This window comes from Charadrius vociferus, unplaced genomic scaffold (assembly GCF_000708025.1).
Source record: "Charadrius vociferus isolate BGI_N301 unplaced genomic scaffold, ASM70802v2 scaffold104, whole genome shotgun sequence".
In the NCBI taxonomy this organism is placed as follows: Eukaryota; Metazoa; Chordata; class Aves; order Charadriiformes; family Charadriidae; genus Charadrius; species Charadrius vociferus.
Window position 1 is genome coordinate 6,432,027 of NW_009648255.1, and position 4,332 is coordinate 6,436,358.

At 51.3% G+C, this 4,332-nt stretch overlaps 1 protein-coding gene across 3 annotated transcripts in view; it reads right to left on the minus strand.

Moving 5' to 3' along the window:
• Window positions 1-462: 462 nt before the first annotated feature.
• The window catches only part of PLD1 (phospholipase D1, phosphatidylcholine-specific), a 45,460-nt gene continuing 41,590 nt past the window's right edge, over window positions 463-4,332 (minus strand). For all 3 annotated transcript variants that reach the window (XM_009884445.1, XM_009884443.1, XM_009884444.1), the window contains 3 exons: window positions 1,994-2,147; window positions 1,245-1,359; window positions 463-687 (listed from right to left, as the gene is read on the minus strand). In XM_009884445.1, the coding sequence (XP_009882747.1) occupies window positions 463-687; window positions 1,245-1,359; window positions 1,994-2,147 (494 nt within the window). The remainder of the gene's footprint in view (window positions 688-1,244; window positions 1,360-1,993; window positions 2,148-4,332) is intronic.

The following is a 4,332-nucleotide window of genomic DNA, read 5'->3' on the forward strand; positions in this document are numbered from 1 at the left end:
GATGGCATACAAAGGGGTGATGGGGAGACTCCAGCGAGCCACGGTGCGGGTACTCGAACGCCTTAGAAGCACACGCAGCCCACAACTCCCACGCAGCCATAGCACGATCACAGTACGTACGTAACCACAGTATACAGCTTGCAGTAGTAACATCGATTGGGATCTGTTTCCTATCCCAGGAAGTGGCCTCCATCCTTTAGGTGCTCAGAACATGTCTTAAGAAGTGATTCCTCAGAGGATAAACTTCTCATTTGCCATAATTTGCAAGTCTTTTTGCTCCTCTCCTTTGCTAGTGTTGATTTGCTTCAAGTTCTTCCACCAAAATCCTTAAGAAAGGCACATTAGCTTGGTGGAGATCTTTCTCACCTCCCTTCGCAATAAAAAGCTTTCCGAAATCCCATATCGCTCACCAATTTGTCTCTAGAGAAGCAGACTTTAAAACGTAAAGCAGTCTGCATCTTCTTAAGTCCAAACCTCCATGGGTACCATGGACTCCTTTGTTCCGACGGAGGGAAGCAAGTACTCTTCCTCCAGAAAACGAAAGGGGAATTGTACTAAAAACCCACGAATCTTTTTTAATTCTTCCGCTGCTTTCGCAGGATCATCATTTGCTAATTTGGGCTTGTTGATGAAATCACGCAGTTGGGTTAAATTATTCACCTGGTCACTGGGAAGGCATCGAAAAACCTGATCAAAACAGAAAGAAGAAGTGGCACGTCAGTGCGGGGAAAATACTGCAATGCAGAGTTCCCCAGAAAGACCAAAACATCTAATACAAATTCCCCAGGATGGGAGTGACTTAATTAACAGCCTGAAGAACGGGGAGGGAAGAGGTACGTGCCTATCTGTGATACGGCTAGGGCGGGCAGAGGGGAAGCTCCAGGGCGTTTTCCGATCGCTGCAAAAGCTCATTAGAAACCAGAAATAAAATTTGCTTCTACTCCAGTTACACTATGGCCAACTAGAAGGGCCGTTTGCTGGAGCTACAGCTGATACAAATAAAAGGAGAAATCAGAACTGCTGCCTTCTTGGGCTACCCTCAGGCTTTGAGGATGCACAAACTCCAGTTTCTTGTTCACAGCTCTGGTAACCAACGCTACTTATTCCTTCAGAGCATCTCTGAAGGTCCAACCCCAGGAATCAGATCTGCTGCCCTTGCCCTCCCTGTGCTGCTTCTCCTGTTGGCATCTGCGGATGCTGTGTGGGAAGGAGGGAAGGGAAGGGAAAGGCACCACATTCCCCACCTTGTCGAAGATGGTGGCATTGCGAGCTGCTGTAGAAATCCACACTTCCTTGAAGAATTTGTCACAGACGGGATCCTGGTGTTCCGGATTGAGATCGGAGCCGCCAAGGACAACCCTGAGAAGACAAAGGGATCGATGTTCATGGAGGCCGAAGCACCGGGTGCTCCTCCCTCTTGAGAAATGCCAGGAGAGGACAAGTCTCCTTGGGACTTGCCAAACCCTGCATGCTCCCAGAACCCTCCTACTCCCATCCCCTGCAATAGTCTGTCAGCCGTAATGCTGCCCAATTTTCCCCTTTTTTTCCGTGCAATAACTGTCCAGATGGGAAACAGGGACGGGGAGGGGAGGAAAAAGAAAAAGGTCTTAATGAAAAACCGGCCGTGTTGCGGGCCAGATGGCTGCTCTGAGTGAGGAAACTTCCGTTAGAAAGAGACACCATCACCCAAAATTGAGAGAGTGTGAAAACAGGATCTGGAGGCAAAATATCACTGTCTTGTTTATGAGCTTTCCTAGTGAAAACCTGGAGCAAAACAATTCGTAAAGTCAAGCTGCTGAGCTGAGGACAGGAGGGCCATGAGAAAGGTTAACGCTGGTGAAACAGCAGCAAAACTCCGGGCTGAATCCAGGCGAGTCGATGCTAAAGCCGAGCAGGCAGCAGCAGCCCCGGTGGTTTGGAAGGCTGTGGAGCGGCGTAAGCCTGAGTGAGCCCTGCCTGCATCCCCGCGCTCGGCCAGCCCCGTGTGCCCTACCTGAAGCACCGCAGCCGGAGGGACTGGGCGAACTTCCCAGCGCTGTAATCCTCCCCATCCATCACGGAGGGGACGGTCTCGGTGTCCTGCACGATGATGGCCATCTCGCTGTCCCGCTTCCCCAGCATGCTGCGGTCGTTGATGTTGGCAGAGCCTGGCAAGGGGGAAAACGAAGCACCGGCAATGCACCACCGCTGCATGAGATGCTCCTGCGCACCCTCCATCACCACCCACAGCCCCCCCAGGCCCTCCCCATCCCTCACCTCCGTGGGAGACCGTCTATGGCCTCACAAGGTAAAAACCCGACCAGAGGGCTTTCTTATGGAGACACAGACCCCGAGAGCCAGGATTTGGGGAAGGGAAAAAAAACGCCCTAATTTTTGCAGGCTTCAAAAGCTTCAGGCTTTTGAAATCACAGCCAAGCCCACACCAATGTTTTCAAAGTTTACTCTCTCTGTAACTTCCCAGATGCTTTTGCTGAAGGATGCCACAGCTTTCAAAGGTCTTAACTGCATTGGGTTCGGGTACCAAGTCACCTGCCGCAGGATGGGCTCCACGGGTAAATCTGCTCTTATCTTTAGTAGTGTAAAGAGGGGAAGTTTTCCATTTGCACTTGGAAGGTAGGGTTGGTTTTTTTCAGGAGGGGGATTCTAGGAAGAAGGACGTCATCTCCTTGCTGTGGGTAACCAACACCCAGACCCTCCTCTCCTGCCGGGACCACACTTTAATATCCGCAGACGCAAGAGCTCAGGCACTGTCCCTGCTAAGGCAGCAGCAGACCCCAGGGCTCTGGGGGACCTTCCAACCACGGGAGATGTTTCTTCTCTACTCCTTACCCTATGCCTGCTGCAGCGCTACCGCTCGCTGTGTCAAACCCAAACCCCAGAAAGGAGTGGGGTGCTTCCCAGAGGGGTGCTGGGGGGATGCCTTCCCCAGCGGTGGGCACCCACGGGTGTCCGGCACACAGCTCCCCACTCGCACCCTGAGAAATAACCACTTCATCCACCCAGCAAAGCTGCTGGAGGGCAGCAGAAGCTTCCCCCCGTTGCATTTCTACTGCACGGCTCTGGCTGTGCCTTTCGGGGAGGGGGTCCCTCTCCAAAATGCACCACCCCACCCACGGAAGGGTTTGGGTGCCGGGCTCATGCGGTGGCTCCAGCCCTGACCCTGCGCCCCAGCCCGCCTGTGCCGTGCAGGCTCTGACACCCGCAGCATTCGAGACCAGCTGAGGCTTTATCCCCCATTTTTCTCTGTCCCACGCAGAAGGCAAGGGGTGGGGGACACCGCAGGGGACAGTAAGATGCAGCCAGTGATAGAAATCATCAGGTCATTAACCCACAGAAATGACCCAACAACAAAAACTCTCCAGACAGCCCCCAGCTCCATAAGAGACCCCCAGGCACTAGTTTGCTATTTAGCCTTCCCAGTGACTGAATTAACTCAAGGGGAGCTTTAACACCCCCAGAAGAAAAATGAGCTCAGGCTCCCTCTCTGTCCTTTCACCTCCCTCTCCTGCACGGTGGCCCCACGAGCACTTTATTTCCACGCACCGCCTCATTCTTGGGTGGAAAAGGGATGACACTGGCTCCCCATCATCTCACCAGCCAGCACAGGCACACACACTGGATAAAACTCCATCCTCAGGCATATAGGTACAGAAAATAGAAATTAAGAGCTGTCTCAGGCCCCCAAGACCATCACAGCTGCAACAACGCTGTTCCTGCTGTAATATTAAAACCACCTCGGGGCTGCTCCGCGTACTGGAGACGGGATCTGAGCCCTGGAAGGGCAACAGAGGAGCAAACCTAACCACAGGTCATCCCAGGCTACAGGCTCCACTGCTGCTTTGAAGGAGGGGAGCATTTTTGAGTCTTGCAAAATCTGGCATTAAGTTATTCTTTGGCAAAGTTTCCGTTGCTGATACAACAGACCGAAAAGGGTTTATTTAAAGAAACAGGCTAAAATTCTGCTTTTCGGCTGCAATGTAGAACTTTGAGCCTGACATCTTGCCTTTGCTTCGTGGTCTCATAATAAATATGGTAAAAGAAACGGATGAAATGATATCTATTACTCGTTATAACATATTTCCCCATTCCTAGGAAATGGAGCTGATAAATGACACATGTTGTCCAAACCTTCCAAATTTTACGGCACATTCTGTTCTTTAAGGAACAGATGACAAGTCTCACAAGTCTTCCTGCTAGAGCAGAGTTTGATACAAGACAGATGGACAATATTCCCTGCACTGGGATTCTCTTCACTGTTACACAGAGATTTAAAACCATTTTAGAAAAACAAATTAAATGACAGCCCTCCAAGTACTTTCCTCCCTCCTACCT